At 39.9% G+C, this 20467-nt stretch overlaps 1 protein-coding gene across 5 annotated transcripts in view; it reads right to left on the bottom strand.

The window, feature by feature from the left end:
* The window catches only part of CEP112 (centrosomal protein 112), a 171800-nt gene that overhangs the window by 11799 nt on the left and 139534 nt on the right, over positions 1–20467 (bottom strand). For 3 of the 5 annotated variants that reach the window (XM_054846683.1, XM_054846680.1, XM_054846681.1), the window contains one exon: positions 5969–6058. In XM_054846683.1, the coding sequence (XP_054702658.1) occupies positions 5969–6058 (90 nt within the window). Of the gene's footprint in view, positions 1–4181; positions 5269–5961; positions 6059–20467 lie in introns of those variants that run through there. The other 2 variants (XM_054846682.1, XR_008579771.1) reach the window with 2 other exon arrangements.

A 20467-nucleotide genomic window follows, 5' to 3' on the forward strand; every position in this document is an offset into this window, starting at 1 on the left:
TGATTTCCAGCTCCTTTCAAATCCCACCTGCAAACTTGTTTTTCTGTGCTTGAATTTCAGCTTCTGCTAACCTGAAACTTCATGCTGTACAGTATAATTCACTATATTTGATTTAATTCTGCATTCCTTTCGTAGTAAGCCATCAAAGAAAATGCTATACAAAATATAAAATATGTCAAATGCAAAGTTAAGATTTATTCTAACAATCTCAGTCTTCATTAAAAATTGGGGAGCACTTTTGTATCAAAGGGAGTAATGAATGTATCAATGGAATCGCACATATGGTAGACACTAACCAACACAAAAGTGGTAGAACTGGGCTCCAAATAATGTCGGTAGTCATTTTATGGTACCTTAGTCAACATTGCCATGCACCTATAGGGGCACCTATATCCCCGAAAGGTGCCTTATAGAGATATAACCACAATCAGGCTGATTCTTCCCCAACAGCCTCTGTCGGGAAGCCTGAGAAGAGAACAACGTACCAAGAGATGGATGTCTTGGCCTGTGTGCACCAAACTGCCCGACCTCTCGCTTACATCAGATTCTTCACTGCTTGTACGTGGCTCTCCAGCATCTTCTTTTCAATAAAAATGTTTTAAACTTGACATTTGTTCCCCATAAGTAGTTAGAAAAGAAATCTTCTACTGTGCTGTCTGCAGACGTTGAACCGGCAGATTTTCAGGTGCCAGCCTGTGGGGATCCACGCATTTTTCCTCCTACATTTTTCACAATATATATACATATATGAGATGCTTTGTGGGAGGAAAACAGCTTAAGTGTGCAGTACTCTCCTGACCCCAGTGCTTGGGGTGTCGGCAGAGCAACGGATGGACAGAAGCGAACGGGCGAGGAGGGAAGGACCCTCCTCAGCCTCGCGGAACCGCAGAAAAACAAGTGCCCTTCAGGTACGGCCTCTCCGGTCCGTGCTGGTCGCAGACGGAGACTGCAGGACCTCTTGCAAAGTGACAATATTTGGTGTCACTGTTCTTGAAAGTCACAGTGGAAACTTCTTTCAGATTCTCACTTTCTTCCCCATCACACCGGAGCCTGCTGAGCCCTGGTGCTGGCGCTGCCCGCCCAAGGGGTTAACCACCCACTCCACAGGCAGTGACAGTGCAAGGGCTGCTCTCCGTGAATCACTGCTGTGGCCAGGATCACTCAAACCTAGGCTAAGCTTCCCATTGCTGTGGGAGCAGAAATGGGTCTCTGGGGGGAGGGGGGGGGAATTTTGGAAGCGTTTCAGTGACGTGGGTTGAAGCAATCAGAGCAAATGGCAGAATTTCATCACTACCTCCAGTGCATGCTGACTGTTTGTTTCTCAGTTTCCAAAGTGCTCGTCGACTCTGCAAAACAAAGGCTGCCTAAATCCTCCTCATCTGCAGCTGGCCACAAAGCAAACTTTTATTTTTAAATACCTAACCTAGAGCTTATTAGCCTGATTTTAGATGACTCTAACATGTTCTGAGACAGACAACCCTTTGAGAAAGTCTGGAAATTCAAGGCAGGGGCCCCAAAAGCATCTCCTGGCTTTCGCAGTTATCTGGGGCACCTGAGCTAAAAGTCCTGCAGCAGGCGAGAGGCCGGGCTTGTACCAAGCTTCTTGCAGTGGTTCACCCACCTCCGGATGGAGGAAACTCCGCTGCTTCCACGTGATTTTTTCCTGAGGATATATAGCCAGGCAGGAAGATGGAAGCGAGGGCAAAGATTTTCTGTGAATTTATCTGATTGCATGTAAAACTCTGTGATACCTTTCAAAATGAATCTGAAAAGAAATATGGACCAAAAGCCCTAAACTAAAGGGATAATACTACTCAAGTCTCCCAGCCATCGCTGTATTAAGAACTACTCGGGACCCATACCCTGGACATAGGCATACGTTGCTCATCTCTGTCTCACTGATTCTTTGCTCACAGCTCCACAAATCCGCAGGCAGTAGCACTATTCCCATCAAGGAGAAGGTGTGGCAAATGTTGGAAGTTCTCTGTGCTACACAGCAACTAAAATTTCAGAACAATGCATCACAGCATTCATCTGAGAACAAATATATTTAGTTGGCATGGAAACAGTAAGTTAGGCTGAATGTGGTAAATATCCAGCAGTCATAAAAAATTGAGCAAGTCAGAATAATAAACATTAAAAATGAAAACTCGCTGAATGCTTTTGAATCATAGCTCTTTTACAGTTATCACTCCCGTTTTTATTTGAACATGAGTGAAATCCACTTAACAAACTAAGCTGCTCCATTTTATTCCAAATACTTCTACAACATCCTTATTCAGATAACTCCTTTCTCCCTTTTTTATAATCTATTTGAGAAAAAAGAAATTAAAGGGCTGGAAATCTACATTGGTATTCTCCTTCATTTCCTCAGTGATATTCATGAATTGAACATAATTGATTTTCTGTCTTCAGAGAATCTCTCTCCTTTAAGACTCTATTTGTGACTTGATTGCTTGGAGGAGTATTCCTATGGTTTGAGTATCTATAGTGTTGCTACTTCAGTTGTTTGCGAACATGAGGAACTTTTTTCCCCTCTATTATGCTCAATTAAAAATTTTACATCATACTATATCCACCCCTATAGTTAAAAACATTACAACAAGGAATGAAAAGAATAGTGGTTTTTTCCTGAAAAAAATTATTACCTGTAATTCTCAAAAGAGAGATTCTTGGAGCTTTTTAGTATACTGAGTTGGGGTGATGACCCTTACAAGAAGGAATTTGAAATTAAATGAGGTATTCTAAAGAAACCTAGGCAATAAAGCAAGAAGATCGCTACCATTAATTTTTACATAGGCCCCAATTCAGCAAAATTTGTTACACATGCCTAAATTCCTGGATTCATTAAGGCACACGCTTAAGCTCTCAGTGATATGCGTCATTTTTAATTACACATTCACAGGATGTAAAGTCTGCTGTATGAACAATTCAGATTTTTGAACTATGACTGACAACTGCACAAAGCCATATGACTCAAGAAAGAGAAACACTTTTAGTAGAATGAAAGATCTTTCTACCCAAAATCTTGTCTTACCTTAGATCAGAGGTATCAGAGACAACCAAGTGATACACTACAAGAGTATACGATACAGGAACATAACCTAAATGGGATTAGTTGACGGGAAGCTGGTCCCCAGAGTTACATAGTACTGAGATATAAGAAACTTCAGCGATGCTTTGCAAGGAAAAGGTTTGGACACACTCAAATTTCCTAGCAACTTTCCCCGACTGCTTTAACTGTCTTGGGACTATAAATCAAAAACCCTATATATAAAAACCTATATATTAAGTGTGAGTTACACTTCATTTACTGCCAGTTTGCCGCTTTCCATGAATGCAATTACATATGTCTCTAGAAGGTGGACATCTAGTTGTTGAAGGAAACATCCAGCATTTTGACATGAAGAAAGATGACACTGTTCTGAGGCTCCAATCTAGAAGTGCAGTGTTACTGAACACATGGACCATTGTCCTAGAAAACCATGCTTAGCAGAGACAGGACAACTTTTATGGAAAAGATAAAATTATTTAGGTTAGTCAAAGTGGGAGAAGTTCCCAGGCACTTTTGACAAATGTACGTTCATCTGGATTGGAACTTATCATTCAGATAACGTTGCCATACTGCACCACTGATGAAACAACGCAGATATAACGTGATTGCATCTACTCACACTATAAAGAGGATTGAAAAAGTAAACAGGAGTAAACACAAGTTCATACAAGAACATGAAGTACTGGAATGAAAACGCTTCATAAAAACAACAGCTCATCTTCAACTGCAGCGCCACGCTCGCCTCTAGACAGCTCAGGGCTTGCATCAGAGTCCTCCCGACATACTTCCCCCCCTTATTTATAGGATGGTTTGTCTCTGTCGCTCTGGATAATTATAATAAAGAAAGGTTAACTCTGTGCGATCAGCAGAGGGTTATTGTAACAAAGAGTTAAGCTTCGTGGATCTGTCAGTCACTCTTAGAGACTGAAGAGTTATAAGGACATTGCACTGAAAAAAAGACAAACATGGAGCACTAAGATACCACCCAACAAGCCATAACGAGAAACAGCTTTTTATTTTTAATTAAAAGCACAACAAAATGTTTTTTCATGTCTCATTCATTTGTTTGTTGTTGTTATAGAATCAAAACACAAGATTTTTCCTTTTAATGAAAAGCAGAAGCTGTTTAACCCTCTCTCCTCCTTATTTATAGACATGTAAAAGCTCAGAAAAGTGGCCTTTGTAATAGTGTCAGCCCAAATTTTGATGTTTTATGCAATTCTGATTCAGACAATATTTGGTAAAAGCAGAAAGTAAGTTCTAAGTTACTGCCTTAAATATTTCAACTCCCTGATTGGCTGATGAGTCGTTAGCTACTGTTAATACTTGATGAACATGTTTACAGGTCACCTGGCCAAGATGTAATAACTGGAAACATGTCAGAGCTGTCATTTTTAGATTTTTCTTCTGGAGAGATAAGCATAACTAATGGCTCAACCACTCACCAAGAAGACACACTACCAGCTTTCAAAATGTTTGTCTCCAAAATAGACCAAAGTCACCTAAACAAAAACATCCTCAACGGCTCCAGCTTCTTCAGAAAGTCCCAACGGATGAGTGGCAGAGACAAGACCATTGACGAACTCAAATGTGAGTGTTACCATAAGTCTGCTAATGCATTACCACCTTGTTCTACGCTGGATGATGCAGTGTCATTTAAATAACATTTCTGTTCCATTTATATTGGGGAACGGGACATGACCAGCTGAGCTAGTCCTTCATGAATTTAGTGTGGACAGGATCGTACTGCAGGTAGGTTTGGACCAGGTGCTCGTGTAAAAGAAAACTTTGAAGGCAGAAAGGGGGACTCATCCTGTGAGTCCGCATGTCTAGCCTTCAACCTCTGCATTTCACAAGTCACTTTTTGTTTCTTCTTCTGGATCTCCTCTCAAAATGGGTCAGAAACAAAAGCAAAATGGCAAATGGTGAAGATTAAAGAAAGAAATTTAAAAAATAAGAGATTTGGAAGAGGACTCTCATAGCGTGCAGGCCAGTGCTCGTCCCTGGGAGGGACAACCATGCACCAAAGAGCTAATTTTCCTTCTTTTCCAGGAGACTCTTTGAAGCCAAAATACAATGCTTGTAGGCCAACTCACTCATTACACCAAATTCCTCCAACACTGCAAGAATTGCAGCTAAGGGTGAACCTGGCCCAACATCTAGATTTGGGAGGCACAGGAGGAAGAGAGCAGAACCGCTAATCACCCACTCTCCTAAGAGGAAACACTTCAACGTAAACACCAAGGGTGAATGAGGGTTCCCATGTGCAATAGGATGACAACAACTGGGGAAAAAATATTTGAAATGAATGATTATTACCCTTCTACAACCACCCCAACTTACTACTCCTGCAGGTATAGATTTAGAAATACTTTATATAGGATATATGTGACAGATATTGTTTACTCAGCACCAAATAAAGTTCTCAAATGCTGCAGAATCTGCTACACTAAATCTCTGATTTCACTGAAAGTGTCCAGAATAATGTTAGCACTATTAATCATATGGAACTGTTTACAGGCAACATGCTAGGACAATGAATGCGTAAGATCAGGAATAAAGATTATTTTTAGCTCAGTTATTGTCCAATTATAATTCTCTTCATACAAGCCATTAAACAACAGGTTAGAATAGTCTCAGAAACCTCTATTAAAACACTTCAAAATAAATGCATCATTTAACAGCTAGAATGGTTGAAATACCAACTCGAAATAGAGAGCATGAGATAAGTATTTGCCTGTAGGGTTCAGACAGTTTAATTCTCGTTTATTACTGAAAAAACAGAAAGGAAAGCTAGCTGAAAATTTTGCAGGAAAATATGTGCTTTTGCTTTGAAGCAAGATATTATTTTTAAACATCGAACCTCCTTGCCCAAGGGAAGAGGACTGGGGGGGACACGACAGCACCTGGTACCTGCTCGTGGTTCTCCAGCTCCCTGCGTTGCAGCTTCTTCTCTGCAGCCCGCGCCTGAATGCGGTAACTTTCCACTTCATCTTGTAAGGCCTGAAACAATACCAATGGGTGCGAAACACGTGTGAGAAACACGGGATGGCAGAAAAACTTATAGATAATGTCGTTCAATGAGCTGATTAAGAAAACAGTGCAGTATCAGTGCAGCTCTTCAGCTATAGTTGCTCCTGGCTGAGACGTGACAGACCCAGCTTGGCCACCCTTATTGAGTAAAGTCGTGCTGCACGGGTAGGACCACTGATTGAACAGGAATAGTTAAATCTTAGTAGTTCTATCTTATTATAGGCTCCATGTATTTATACTAAAAACGTAACAGCTATCCTCAAAGATTGAAAGGGAAATGGAAATGTTGCAACAACTGCATTTGCATTTGCCATTTCAAATGTCTCAGAATTTTGTTTTCATCATATTTGTACAACCTGTGCTTTCTAGGAACCCTTTCACAGTGCACCAATAACTTTTCTTTTAAGCCAGAAGAATAAGCCTCTCTCTCTGGAAAACCACGTCTGGAATTTGCAGTGAAAATGTATTCCATATTACTGAAATGGGATGCTCGCCGCGACGAGGGGCTCCCCTCCCGCCCTGTAGCAAAGTCTAGCATATGATCTACAAACGAAGCATAAATGGCAATAAATTAAAGGAGTATCATGATCGTGTCACTTTACCACAACTACCCAGTCTTTATTTAGTTCAGAAATAATAACTTCTAAACCAAGCTCATAAAATGCATTGACAAATTTATTTTGTCATTATTGTTCTTCGTATATATTTATTTTTATTACGGCAGTCCCTCAGAGCCTTGATCTTTTTGTTATATGCTTAACAAAAGAACAGTCATGCCCCAAGGAACTGATAGTCTATGTTATTTCTAACAGATATACACCAAACAAACAATACAAAGTTTCAAAGATTTTTTTTTTAAGTTTCCTAGTCATTGTTGAACGTTTGAATACACACTTAACATTTACTTACACGTTTGCTAAAAGCTTAGTTATGTTGTCAGCTTGAATAAAGGCATTGTTAACTGCAAGTGCTGACTTGAAGCAAAGTGCACAATGTGGATGTTAGACTGACATCAACACAGAGGCGGCTGTGGCAGCAGAAAGGGAATATTTGGAGTTATTTTTTGTATGCCAGGAAATCAGGGCATCGCTAGCCATCAGCTGGAAAGCGTGGCGCAGAGTCAGGACTGGACCTGGGAAGGGACTCGCGCTGGAGACACGCTAGAAATGACACCGAAGGTGCCTCCAGTGTCGCTTTTTAAAAAGCTGAGCTCACAGAAACCTCCTGCAGAGCGCGGCAGAAAGGGGAGACCAAGGACTCCATGGACTCCTGGTGTGCTTTGCAGAATGTGTGGTATGGTTAACGTTTGCTTCCTCCAAGTAGGAAACCTGTACGTAAACCAGGATCATTAAAAGTACTCGCAATACAAAGATGTAACAGAAAAACGCCTTGCTCTTTTCCACAGCACTGAAATACTGTACTCTCAAATCATTTACAGGATAAAATTGCTATTGAGATAAGAGGACTACTTATGATAGATCTTGCACATTGTTTTGAAGTGATGCCAGGCATTAACTTTAAAGTCTTCTAGCTATAAGACTATTACATGTTCTGATGCCAAAAAATTTAACCAGACCCAAGCATGAACTTCAAATCTGCCCAGGGACTTTCATGCTATCACCGCTTCTGAGAAATGTTGAAATCCAGGCTTTGAATATATAACCAGTCTTCAATACTCAACAAGTCTTGCAGTACTAGGAATCTGCATTAATATAATGAAATATATGTGTGAATTGTAGGCTTTTTGTTTTCCTTTTGCACATCTAATTTTGTGAGGTAAAACACAAACTTTGATTTGAAACCTAAAATGATCAGGTCACGCAATGCAGAAATATAATAAGGAGCAGGCTGATCCAGAAAGATCACGCAATTCATCTGACAAAGGCCCTGCCATAACTCCAAAGTGTCCAGACGTAACCAGTTCAGGACGCTCAGGAACATTCACAGAGCACGGTTTGGATAAACTACAAAGTATGACTCGTCTTCTTCCGCTACGGCCGCGGGGTCGGCTTATACAGCCCAAAGAGCTCGGCGTGGTGCAAAATAAGGAGGGAGGAAACCTTGCTACACATCAGTCGTCCTACCTGGGCTCCCTCCTTGTGCTCGAGAGCACGTATCACTCTTTCACGGGACTCTGAAGATGGTCAAGAGATAGCATGTATACACGTATACGTACGTATATATATGTACATATTTGTCTCAGAGAACAGATTTATGTCACACTCCATCACAAAAATCTGCAAGTACTGAATATAAAACAGGATCTCAGATTGTTCCTGGTAAAGACAGCAACTACATGGTGGCAAAGAAGAGAACTGGTGCACTGCTGTTTCCTTCCTTAATTTCCCCATTTTCAGTTTTCTTATTTACAACAGACAAACGTCTTTTGCAAAGCATAAAAAGAGAGGTTCCTTTAAATCTGAGGGTTTGCAATGCATCTTAAAGTAATTTAATTTGGGAAATTCAGATGGGAGACAGTCTTTGTTAGGTCCACCTACTCTAGATAGTGTTTGCCAGCATGGAGCACATGTATTTTGTTTCATTATGTAAGCAGTCAATGTTTTAAACAAGCACAATTTAGAAATAAGCTATTTTTACTATAGCGTATAGGTAGAGCAAACAATCATGTCTTATAACTATCCATTCATCAATTGTCCAAACCAGAATACAGTGTGTGAGTTTACAGACTTTTCCAATCACATCGTAACTGGCTGTTGGCACGTTTTGTATTGGGGTGGCAGAAAAAAAGGCTAACTGCTCTGATCGACCTCAAACACCTCTAACTTGAACCATTTTGGGGCTATTGCTGTGTTGCAAACCAGCTCTCCTACCGGTCGCTTTGCAGAATCTAGTTTTGTGTATAAGGATGTCCCGTGAGTAATTCAGTGCTCGTTTGGGTATTTCAGTTCTTCTATCAGCACAAGGACAAAAAAGTAAACCCAAAAGATCAGTATTTGATCAAAACCATGCCAAAAAAAATAAAAGGTAACATCAAAATCTCATGGTTGCTGTAGATTCCTGCATATGATTAGCTCTGAAAATACTAATTAGAAGTAAGCAAGTTTGTTGCCCATGATTTTAATTTTCTAGGAGGAATCACGATGGATGTCATGAATAATGCGCCTTTTTGAAGATCACACTGAAAATTCTCTCTATTGTCAAAAAGCTCCATAGGCAGTGGCCAGGGCCTGAACGCTGATCGCTGTTTCTGAAGCTGCCCAGTACCCCCCAATCTTTTTCTGTATCTGACAGAGAAGCTTTTGTCACGTGGAATACTCTTAAAAACAGCAGAGGACTTACCCCAGGTACACCACAGAACATCTCTTTTGTAAAATTAAACAATGGGTTTTGTTTTGTTTAGAAATGCAGTTTTTATTCTACGGCTTCAAAGTGTCAGATTTTGCCCAAAGAGAAACAGAGCTTACCTTTAATAACTGTTGAGATGAAGAAAAAGGGATAAAAAATAAATAAAAAAGCAGGCCAATGTTTGAGTGTCAGAGGCTTTTTCCCTGAACGGAAAACAAAGCCTAACTTATTTAGTTAAATTTTTCCAGGTACAGGATTAATGCCCGTCCCTCAGCTTTGCTAAGTTGACTTACATCACTGTTATAAAGACAGTATTTTTTTTTCAGTTAAACTGGCTTTCAAATGCCATGTAAACATGTTTGCTGTTGAAAGTCTACACCATACCTGACCTTGGAAGTGCTTTGTGTTGGCCTGAGAACAAAGAAATGAAATGTTTTGCTTTCCAGCCCAGATATCCTACACTTTGAAAAGCACTTAAAAATGTAAATGAGATAATAAGCTCTACTGCAACAATGTGTGTGAATTGCAGCTGTATAAAAGAACATTCATTTGATTTATTTATAAAAATGGAAAGGATCCTAAAATAAAATCATCCTGTAAATGTTTTGGTCGCATACAACATTGAAAGACGATAGAGGGAAGAGAAAAGTAATGGCTTTGAGAATATGCCACTGAAACATTACGGTCAGATTTTTGGGACCTCAGGTGGAGCTGGTGGACGAGTCCATCATTGTCACTGTGAGACATGAAATGTTTGGGTACTGGAAAGGAGGAAGGAGCCACTGAACTGCATTTCTGGGTAGGTGCTTTTTTCCTATTATTCTACTGTGGCTTGATTACCACCAGCAAAATGTTTAATGGAGTTGATTGCAAACCCAACTCTGCTCATGGTAACTCGGAGCACTTTGGAGACACCAGAGTTAGACACGTGTGGAGTTAGTGTGGAGTTTGGCCTGTGCATCTCACAGAGATGCTGGGATGATGCACGAGACCAGAGGAATTCAGCCTGACGTCGGGGTGCCAGACTGAGCCTGCAAAAGAGGGTATTTAAAAAAAAAAAAAAAAAAAAAAACAAACCCAAAAAAACCCCAACAACTTGTAAAGCGTATAGTTTTGACAAGGACCCACAGAGAGACAAAAAGGTATGATGCCAGCAATACAAAATCCCTTTTCAAGGCAGGAATAAATTTTTGGCATTAGTTACAGAGCTTAATCTAAATCAACTAAAAGCTGGTAAGAGAAAGAGTTCTAAGAATCACATGAACAAGTATGAAATGGGAATATATGAAGGATTTAGTCTTTAATATATGAAAACTGATCTGATTATCCTTTAACCACAGGATATTTTAAAAAAGAAGTGTCGGATTCCCTCAAAGAAAATTCAGTTCTGGAAGAATTACATAAACAGAAATCATTATTATTGGTTACTTGGTATTGATTATTACTCTGAAGATACTGTATTTACAAAGGTGTGATGTTTTGTTTCTTCAACCTAAAATAATTTCCTACTTTTGGTGCGTTCCTGAGAGTATTCAGGGCTTGATTCCTGCTCCCATCACATCAGTGGCAAGTCTGGGATCACGATGATTTATCTCTCTGGTACTGAGGGTTGAATAAATAAGTGACACTTACAGGGAAAGGAAAATCTTCTAAAAAATGTTAAATACCAATCTATTTTCACTATGAAACACAAAAGCGTCAGCAGGAAAGTCACTGCTCATCACGATCAGATTATGCCAGATAATGGCAGAGTCTTTTTTTGATATACATATGTAATCCTTATTAGCAGCTGTGCCAGCAACTCTGCACACATGGATGTGCATCTGTATCAAGAAAAGACCTCAATATTTATGACCAGTGCAGAGTAATACTACAGCTAAAGGTAGTAATAGTTAGCACTTTTCATCTTCAAAGAATTTTTCAAACATTACCAAATTAAGATAATTAGTTAATGACAGATGCAGTAATAAAAGCTACCATAATTACCTACTGTAGTTTTAATTACCTCCTTACTAATGCCCACAGAAGAAGGCTTCCACTTTACATCCTCAAAACATGTGCCAACAATAATTCTGAATACAGGCCCCTCTTTAAGTGCCTTCTAAATTCAAATTACATCCATTGATGTGTTTTCTCTCCCGTTCATGAGAAGAAAACCTAGCTCTGGAACTTTAAAGAAAATCCATGTGAATGCTACCAAAAATTAAAGCAAATCTTGTTCCAGAAATATATGTGGAGATGCTTTAAAATTTTGTTGTAGAAACACTAAATCTTGTGTACCTTGATCTCTCCATGAAGCTGTAAGTACGGGCTGTCTGGGCAAAAGCTCCTCCTTTATACCAGGTGGTTTCACAATTTACAGTGTCAAATGCTACTCTTATTCAAGGAAAGCAAGTCAAGTATCCCATCAAAATTAATCGCAGAAGTTTCAAAGTAATCAGTATTATTTGCTAAAATATTTTATGGAGATAAGTAAATTTTGCTACTATAAATAAATTGGGAAAATATATCTATGAAGATCACTGATGTAATGCCACGAGTCGGAGCAAGACAAGTGTATTTTTAAAAAGTGAAATACTGATGTTTGAGCTCAATTGTTGCTGAATCCTTTTTGGGTTTTCACAGAGCTTTTGTCCACTGACACTGCTCGCTCTCCGTGCTGCATTCCAGTGCTCGACTGTTTGAAAACCTCTGTACTTAAGTTCTCTCTTGTTTTTGGTGTAAAGCAAAGGAAATCTTATGGTTTTAACCTAATACATATGTTTGCTGTTCACATATGGCAAAATTCCTTTCTGGTGGGAACTTTTTTGCTGTTGCTGCAACACACTATATATCCAAGAAGTCTCCTTTGATGTTGAACTATTGCTCCACTACTCATTATGCTACTGATTCAATATGAAAGGCAAAAATTCTGTGGTTTTTGTTAAAACAATAGCTTTGTTTTTGCAAACAAAGTTTTCCACAACCTATATGCAGGGGCCAACATTACTGCAACAGAAAGGAAAATCTCTCTATTATTTTACACTGAAAATAGTTATGGTGTTTAACAACACAAATTATTCTTCCATCCTGTAAGTAACATTACAATTACTATTATGACTGTACAGAAAATTTATGCTTTATTGCTCCTCAGGAGCAGAAATTAAGACACCTTAAGCAATATTTTACATCTCTCTAACACTTTCCTTCCACTGACCTCCTAGCTTTTTACCATCAGTTCAACTTCATTACCTGGGGTGAGGTTGCCAACAGCTACGCATGGGTGGGGGAGAAGTCCTGCAAAGACCAATCTGAGCAGTGTCCTACTATGCAACAACAGAACGGCAAATCTGGGAATCTTCATGCCTAACATATAATTTTAACCACTAAACACTATTTCATGAGGAGTGAACATGAACTACAACATGGAATGAAAACGCAAATGGTAATACCTTCTTAAATATGTCCCTAAAAGAGCTGGTTGCCCATTTTCTGCTACCATTATGAAAAAACGGTTTCTTTGGTCAGGAATTAGATAAAAGAGGTAATTTCCAAAGGCAGAGAATTCATCAATTCCCACTCAGAATACAGCGAACCCCCATATACTGGGCACCTTTGGAAGTCTGGCCCACTTTGCTGACATTTCAAAATGGGAGTGGAGATCTTGCAAAACCACCCGAGCTGCGGGCTTTGCCCATTCACGCAAGTCAAGCAGCTCCGTTTTGCACCAGTCTATATTGCTTCTGAGATTTGCCAGTAGGAGATGCCGTTGTGAAGTATAACAATTTCTTCCCTCCAGGGACTGTGGGAAGAAAGGAAGGGGTTCAGGAAGGAAGGGAATAATTTGACTCTAGGAACAAAATCAAGTCTCTCCAGTAGTAGTGAAATTTTTTTAAAGTAGATCACTTAACATAAAAGAAACATATACGCAAACATTTTTCCAGTGTGGTAGGCTCTAATGCTACACTATTTTCATTTTTTCACAATTCATAGGCAAGAGACTGACTGGCAGTACAGTATATAGCTTGGCTCTCGTGTGGATCATCAGCATTAGTTCCTCAGCAGCCCCTTAACACTTTTGCATCAGACTTCATGTGGACTGGTGTCTTTTGGAGATTCCCCGAGCACCGTTAGGACTGTCAACATGCATATTTTTTCTGCTTTGTTCTTATAAAACATTGGTGTCTTTTCAGCATTTTCTGTAAATATCTAGTCGAGCTGACCAAAGTTTTAGGATCATTTTTCTGCAAAGTCTTTAGCCATATATCCCTAAAACACCTCGATAGCACCAGCAGGACTATTCATAGGCTTAAAATTAGGCAAGGGCCTAAGTGTTTTGCTGAGTCAGAGCTTCACTGCATGGCGCTATAAACTCTCTTGAAACGCAAAGGATGTCATAAGGCAGAGCAAGCCCTGCAAAGATAACAATTCAAAGAAAAAAGCAGTATAAATGGTAAAGTTAGGCATTTTTTCAGGGGAAGCCAAGGAAGGAATTGTTTTCGCTTTTAGTGGCTCAGGTGATAGGAGAGGGGGAGGGAGGCAAGGTTCAAAGAGCAGTAATAAACTTGCTTTCATCTGCTCTTCTCAATGAACCACAAAAGCCAACAAGCAGTTGCCGCGTGCGAGCATTGCTTTGTCTATTACCAGAACATTTTAGGGTTGTCACGATGAAGTCAATCAGAAAGCTTGGCAGCTCGGAAGATTTATTATAATATTTACCTGCAGTATTTTGTTAGTGTGCTTTAAAACTGGCTTTGCCTTTTTGCCAGCCTCCATGAGTTTCATGGTCAAGAGCAGGGGCAGAGGTTGCCAAAAGGAGAAAAACTGGTGAACTTTTTCCCTCTTCCACTCTGGGAGGTGCAGACAGAAACACCAGTGTTCACATATACCAGATAAAATGAATCTTTTAAACCTAAAGACACTATGACATCTTAAGCATACACTTATGAAGGAAAAGTTCAGAACTCCATTTTAAACCACTTACGAAAGGATTTACCGAGATTCTGCCTAATGTTCAGCTGACGCATTGTCAAAAACATTTATCAGGAACCTTTTGAAGTTTCTTAGCTCCCCCCTAGTTATTAAAACTTGAACCGCAGAGTTTGTTATCAGCCTCAGAGCACACACAAAATACATCAGGTATTTTTTAAGTCAACCTTTCAGTCTGATTTTGAGACTATTATACAAAATAAAACATTCCCAATCAGGTTAATGTCTGACAGATAATGCTGAACAGGCGTAACTGCTGCGCTTGATTGATCCATGAGACAATTTTCGTTTCCTAATTTGCTTTTTATTAAACATTTTGCAATCAAAGGGAATGGCAAGGAGTCTGCCATTCTCGGAGCAGGTTTCCTGTGAAGACCCGATGTCGGCTTCAACATTTTCAGACAATTTCTTGAATGTTTGATACTATGTTGTAAGAATGTCTAACACGTCGCATCAATGCATGTGCTGTGCTAGTCAAAAACTGCTATTGTGAATACAAATTAACTAGTAAAACATCTGGGTTTGCTGCTTGCTGTACTCTTACCAACAGCTTTGCAAAAACAAACATCGGGGGTTTGAGCAGAATTTCCTGCAATGATTTAGAGAACATCTGACTCATGATAAAGCGTATTTATCAATCGCTTGCTGAACAAGGCAATCTTCTCACCGCCGGGGGCTTCGTTCCCAACTAAGTTTATCACCAAACTGCCACTTTAAGTGGGTGTTCAGAAACTTTGCACCTGGAGACGGACCAGAGGTTTCAGTAGACCCCTGGTGCTCTACAAATGTCTCCTTAAAGTGCATGCCTCGTCACAGATCCATGAAGACCTGGAAATATAAACATTTCTAATAAGCTTTACAAAGGATCTTATTTTGCTATGCTCTTTTTAAAAGTAAATTTCTAATTAATAGGCTAATCTGATTCCCAGTAAGAACAAGACAAAAACTACTTATTTTGTGCAGTGAACTACACGACTGCCCAATATTGCTGGAATTCTCCCCACTGCATAAAATAACACCCATTCTCTTACACACACATGCAAAAAAAAAAAAAAAAAAAAAAAGGAAATCTAATAATGTCTTTATACCTTTCAAAGTAACCTTAATCAACAATATTAACTCACAAGGCAAACCACTGCTTTTTGAACTGAACAAGAGCGAGCTTGACTCAACAGTGCCTGCACGCTCAGTACATGTAAGATGTGAGAGGCAGCAAAGTAATGTCTTCTAAAAGTATGTCTGCAAGCCAAAAATGGGGTGATTCTTGACAGGGGAGGATGCACACTTGGAAAGTTGGAAATTCTTTTATTCAAAGTCTTTAATGACCTCCAACCCAATTACATTTGCAACAAGACATGATAATGCAACTGCTCCTATTTAAAAGTATGTGTGAAAACTGAGCATTTTTGAAGCTTGATTCTTTTTTTTTTTTAATCATGTTGAGATGAAGCTCATTTACTTAAAAAGAAAAAAATTAAAAAGAACGTCCTCTGCAGCTGGTCAAACAGATTACAAAACTCTAATCTCACTAGCCCGAGGAAAACGAAAACTGTTTTTCAAGTATCTATTTTATAGAGCATTGGCTTTATACTTTTTAAAAGATGCATTAGCATAACTGATCAGAACATCCCAGAATGTTTCTGATCTAGTTAATCATATGACGTTATGACAGAGATACTTGCTGTCATAATGTTAATGTTTCTAGACATTTCTAAAATCCTTTGTTTGTTTTTTTTTTTCTTCCAAAATTAGACATGGGTAAGATCTATTTCAGCTTCCTCAGAAGTTTTTCCTTCCATTTTAGAGCTCTAGAATACTAGTACAGAATATTTTAGATAGACAGGCATATACACACATAACAAAGAACAACGTCAGGCTCCACAACCTATTTAAATGTTTCTGCTAGCTTTTTGTTCAAAACATTTACTCTAATTCCTGCATAACTCCTTTCCGGGAGTACCCACCACTCTACTTCTTTAGCTCTAGCGCAATCTTTTTTGCTGAACTGGAATCATCAATAAAAAATTAAGAATTTGTCTAGTTTAAATTTATTGTCTATGCTTCCCTTACAAGCAATCATATAAAACGTTCAGGTCACACTTGTTGCACCTCTGATGACCGATGCATATTGGATGATTTTGGTCTGCAAACTTCCAGCAGGTCTGTGCCCCTCCAAGCCAGCCCTGGTGAGATCAGCCTGAGGATTCCCCGGTAGAGACCCTTGATTCGAGCATCACTGCGACAGGCAACTGCTTGGCTGCACTTGAAACAAACACCCTACATTTGATCTTTTGACACCGAGAATTTCACTAATACAGGTAACAAATTAGGTGTAATTTATATACAGGCAAACTAGGCAGAGGATGAGAGGGGGAAATACATTTGGCAAAGCTATTGCTGCGTCTCAGATACAGTTTTCGTGGAATGTCAAGAGCTCTTATCACAGTTGCGACAACGCAGATCTGATTTCAATGGAGTTTTGATTTTATTTTTTTTGTTAAGTCTTTTTGACCCAGTTTTGAGCTGAATGATGGCTGAAAGACTGTGCTAATTCAGTTAGCAGATCTTTCTCCTGTGGCAGAAAAGTGTTTATGTGGAAATGCACAGACAGGAGAGGACCTCGGTTCCACCCAGCAGAGGTTTTTCTTGAGTTACTTGTGAACCTAACCAGCCTTCCCAAGATATCCCTCTGCTTCTCCTTCCAAGGAACTCCCACGGGGCCGTGACAAGGCAGTTAAGATACTACCAGCCCAGAAACCGTACAATGGGGAATGTTTTGCCTCAGACCATCATGAGTGCTAAAGGCACAAGGACTCAAAGACCAACCTTGCAGATCCACAGAACAAAAAGCCATCAAAGACTATTACAGACAGCAACTCCCTTAACTGCATCTTGCTGGAGAATGGGAAAGTATATTGAGAAAATGTCCCTAAATCTTGAGCCTGTTGTTCTACTCTTTCCTGGACATCTGTTACCAGATATCATGTCCCAGGAGACTGAGACAGATGGACTCCAGTTTGACCCAGCACAGCTACTTCTATTCTCCTTCAGCTAAAACAATCTTTGCAATTTATCTTCTACCGGACTTTCAGGCTTTTGAATCACACGTGTCAAAACTCGATATCCACCATACACTTCAACCATCATCCAAGATGCTCTGAACAAGAAAAATAACCCCATCGGTGTCTTCTGGTTTCAGAAATGCTTGGCGAGAATGCTTCTGTACAGGTAGAAAATGCTACAAGAGTTTGACTAATTTCTCACTTGTGCAGCTATGTACTAGTGTCTTTCATTAGACCTGCACAAAGCAAAGAGCAGAGCTTTCCAGCTACTTTATGCACCCTTGAAAATGTTTCCTTATCACAATTAAGACATAAAATGCAGGAAAACCAATATATGGTGCAGTGTGAAAGAACTAAGAATTCCAGTATTGTTCAAGTTGCATAAATCTTGATCTAGTTTCAGGATCTGATAAGGAAGGATAAACAAACTTGTCCTCTGCAGAGGCAGGTTTCGCAAAGAGCAAGTCAGAGAGAGAGGAGGGACATCAGCCCTCTCACATACACCACGAAGGATGGATTATTAGAGACAAGTGCTGGCAAATGAGTCCACAGCAATGCCAAACTTGACTTGCAAATGCATATTTCCATACGATTCAGGATGGAGGGGACACCTGGTAGGGGGTGGTAGAAAGGAAAAAGCAGCTTGTAAACACTTAAGACAAGTATAAATGTTAACAGTGACGACAAAGACCTCACTGTATTCTTCACCCATCAGTCACTCCACATTTTCCTGTGTCCTCCTTGCTTTTCAGATTTACACAAATGTAAGTAGAATTGATGTGTTATTCTGGTAGAAGGAGGAGAACAATACATCAGGTATGAGTTGCTCCTTGGAGCTTAGAGCGCAGCTGTGGTCAAAGGTGTTTTCAGGTATGCAGACAATTAAAATCCACTGATACGATTCAAATTGTTACATGGTCTTCAGTAATTGCTGTTTTACCTTGCCCAATTACAAGTGCAAAACTGTAGAGGATATAAATGATATTAACACTAGGAACAAAAATATAAGGAATTTAAATATATATTGAGAAAAGCAATGCTTTTTTCTGAAGCCTGAGAGAGATGATACATGTCTTGCATTTCTCCTTCAAGCTGTCCGCAGAGCTCTGGCTTAGTCCAACTGTGCAGGTGTTCCTGCAGGTATCTAACATTTAGTAGCCTGAATTTTTATTTATACAGTTTCATTCTGCCACTCCCAAGCTTCTCAGTAAGCAAACAAAACTCACTTTTCATGTTGTTTTCTCTTGTTTGTACTTTCACCCTTTCTTACATAACGAACTTGGAAGAGAACAGCAGCATGGAGAGCGCCTGGAGTAGGTGCAACGGATCGGACACTGGCCTGCAGGCATCATCCCTCCCCGAATAAGCACATCCTCTTCCCATGTCTCCTCCAGTTTAGATCCTGGCGGTGGAAGGGTGGATGCTGGCTGAGAAAGGAGTCACGCTGACAACAGAAGTAAAAGGGCCAAGCTGGACCATGGTACCGCACACGGGTACCCACGGCAGTCCCTGAGCAGTCATGTAGAAAATAGAAAGGAAAACATTACAGCACTTCAACATCTTTTCCACAGTTCTAATACAGAGAGCTAGTACAACCTTTTACTGAAGTTAAAATGTCGCACTCCTGAGACAGTGACTCTCAGGAGCCCGGATGAACCCTGGACTAGCGCTGCTGCCCGTTTGGCAAGAGCATAAATGCTGTGCTTTCCTAAACCACAGTATATCTGCATAAAGCTTTGGGTGCTGACATGTCCTAACTAATTATTTCCCAGGAAGAGGGACTGTCTTGTTTTCTCCTGAACTGGTTCTAGAAGAACTTGCATTCATTCATTTTTGTTTCACAAATGATCTGATTTCTTTTCAGGACATGATCAAGTGATGCTCTCCTTCCTCCCCACACAGCATGCGTTATTCCTTTGTGATGATCTAAACTGTAAGAGAGCAAATCCCAGTGCAAAGCTGAGCTGTGACTTTACGGCAGATGTCAAAGAGAGAAGTGAACGGTGCCTTGCGTTTGTGTCTTCTAAGGCCAACATGGACAGATTTGAAACCCATGATCTCATGCCATGCTGGGCCAGGAAAATGGCATATTCAGAGCACAGGTTTCCAGCATAAAAATACTCATGAGGTGATCTGATGTGACTCTATTCACCTGCCAACAGTGCTGGCAGAAAAATAAACAGGTTCTGGAGGTGAGCTGCTGCTGGAGGCAAAGTAGGAACCATTAAAAGAGCTGCCCTGACCTGTGAGGAACTGGCCTTTTTGCTTTGAACTTCAGCAGATCTTAATGAATTCTTCATAACTGGCAATCTAGGGTTTTCACTGAGAGTATATTTCTCTTGAGGTGTCAAACGTAGAAGACATATTCAACATTAAAAATACAAATTTTGGGTCTCCTTGTTGGTTGGCCAAGCTGGTGAAGGCAGCTCCAACAGGTATCTTCACCGCTTCCGCAGATAACCGTTTGTGTTGTATCAGGGATTAGATTCACACAAGGACATGCATCAATGCTGAAGGATTTGGTTTCATAATTATGAACATATTGACTTAATTGAAGTTACTGACTTCAGTGCTGTGAAAGCTTGAACTAAAAATAAGCAGAGACAGTTTTAGTAACAGCAGAAGTTAAAAAGTGGTTGTGTCAGAGGAGTAAGGTTTTTGTTGTGCTTGACTAATCTCTGCTTTACTGCTCTTCCAGTCCTCTGTCATCTGGCAGTTTTGAAGGGGACGTTGCCAAGAAGCTCATTTAGAGTCCTAAATTTTACCCTGTAGGCAACACTTATTTCTGTTTCTTGAGAATAAATTTCATAGATAAACCCTTGATGAAGAAAACAGGTGAACTCTTGTTGCTCCATAATAGTCATCCTCGCTGGAGGACCTCAAGCTTTCTGAAGAGGCCAAAGATACAAAATGGTTGATAGCTACACAGAAGAGCTTAAGAAAAAGCTTCAGCCATGAGGTTCCCAGTCTTCCCAGTAAACTTCAGCCTCAAGTCCCCAGTCTTCTTCATGCATGTTTTCAAGGGTCAACCAATAAAATATAT

This window comes from Grus americana, chromosome 18 (assembly GCF_028858705.1).
Source record: "Grus americana isolate bGruAme1 chromosome 18, bGruAme1.mat, whole genome shotgun sequence".
NCBI classification, from domain to species: Eukaryota; Metazoa; Chordata; class Aves; order Gruiformes; family Gruidae; genus Grus; species Grus americana.